Source organism: Phytophthora parasitica (assembly GCF_000247585.1).
Source record: "Phytophthora parasitica INRA-310 unplaced genomic scaffold supercont2.4, whole genome shotgun sequence".
Classification (NCBI taxonomy): Eukaryota; Oomycota; class Peronosporomycetes; order Peronosporales; family Peronosporaceae; genus Phytophthora; species Phytophthora nicotianae.
In genome coordinates this window covers 357,983-359,467 of record NW_008648990.1, presented here as the reverse complement: position 1 = coordinate 359,467, position 1,485 = coordinate 357,983, and the positions used below count along the sequence as shown (strand labels likewise).

Sequence of the window (1,485 nt, the reverse complement as noted above, 5' to 3'; positions counted from 1 at the left end):
ACACGATACGTCGGAACGGCTGGCGTACATGACTTGCCATTTTCCTGGCTATACTATTGGACAAAATTTCTTTGATAACGTCGAATGATTGGTTTAAAATTGTCAAGTTTAATTCTATTGGCTGCTACACTTTATACAAACTTCTAGTAATGTCGGAAAAATGATCATATTCAACCATACAGCTCTTCTAGCTGTCCTCCCAGGCTAAGTGCTACTGTAGGATACGGCAGTTGGATATATTATTAATCCATTAAGACTTGTGCCTCCACGTGTCAACCTCCATGTGTAGGACTCTTTCGTACGTTACTTCAAATGGTTCAACTAGTTTTGGATATGTCTTGCAAATGATAGGAGTCAGAATAACTGCAGAAATAGTTGTGCCACACGCCTCCTCAGACAAACACAAAGATTGAATGTGCTTCAAGTGTGCTTTGGTGGTTAACTTCAACATATCCGTCGAATGCAACACACAGATTGAGAATCTCACTCAAATTGGTCCACGAAATGTACATGTAGAGCAGTTTATAATTTATGCATATGATCCGAGAGCGATCATAAAGATTAATAGACCCCTGTCTCCTCTTGGCACAGCAATGAACCGCACGGATGTCCAACGAGTTAGGTTCATGCTCTTGTCCATTTTGGTGTCGTGGGTGAGAGCCGAATCAAGTAACTTACAGTCGTGCACGTAAATTGATTGAAAATACCAATGTACCGCAGTTGCAAAATGCATTGTCAATTGTGAACCCATTCGACAAATTAATCGCGTGGTTTGTCACAGGTATACTTCAACAACGCCTTAGCACCAGTAATAAGAGGATTTGCGTTGGAAAATATCCATCGGCTTAATTTGTATCGCGGCACCACGCCAATACAATACCCCTTGGCCGCACCGAGTTGATCACGTGCGAACAGTGCCGAACCTATTTGCCATTAGCGGCTGTTGCAACAATGCTTTGCTGTATGCAAGGAAAAGCTGATCAGAGAAGCGTCTCGGGGCTCAATTGGTGCGAACGGACACTCGAACGGACAAGACCAGCAGCCAGGTAGGATCGTTTTGCGTGAGACTCGTTCTAGTGTGTGAGGCTCTTGTGTCCGCTGGCTGTTGACTCCTTAAATCCGTGACGTCCGCCATCCTCATTCTCAAACTCGACAATTAGCCAGCAAGTCATCAACATCCACACAAGCTTGACCAGCATCAAACTCCTCATAAGCTATGAACCTTCCAGCTCTTCTCCTCGTCGCGGCTTCCATGGCTGCTCACTCCACCGCTGAGTTCACCGTCACCTCCGGCACCACCGAGGCCACCACCTCCAGCACGGAGCACGTGAGCTTCGTTAAGCAGTGGACGCTCAACTCTGCCACCAACGGCGACAACATCGACTCCATCGACCTGGATCTCGCCGGTCGCGTGTACGTGAGCTACGTCAGCGGCCTGCCGAGCGGCGTGCTCGGATACGTGAACGTGTCGGGCGACTCGCAGAC

The 1,485-nt window shown here is 47.5% G+C and overlaps 1 protein-coding gene across 1 annotated transcript in view; it reads left to right on the top strand.

Moving 5' to 3' along the window:
- Positions 1 to 1,252: 1,252 nt before the first annotated feature.
- The window catches only part of PPTG_03097 (hypothetical protein), a gene marked incomplete at both ends in the record, with an annotated part of 3,111 nt that continues 2,878 nt past the window's right edge, over positions 1,253 to 1,485 (top strand). The window contains one exon of the mRNA XM_008895776.1: positions 1,253 to 1,465. Within this exon, the coding sequence (XP_008894024.1) occupies positions 1,253 to 1,465 (213 nt within the window). The remainder of the gene's footprint in view (positions 1,466 to 1,485) is intronic.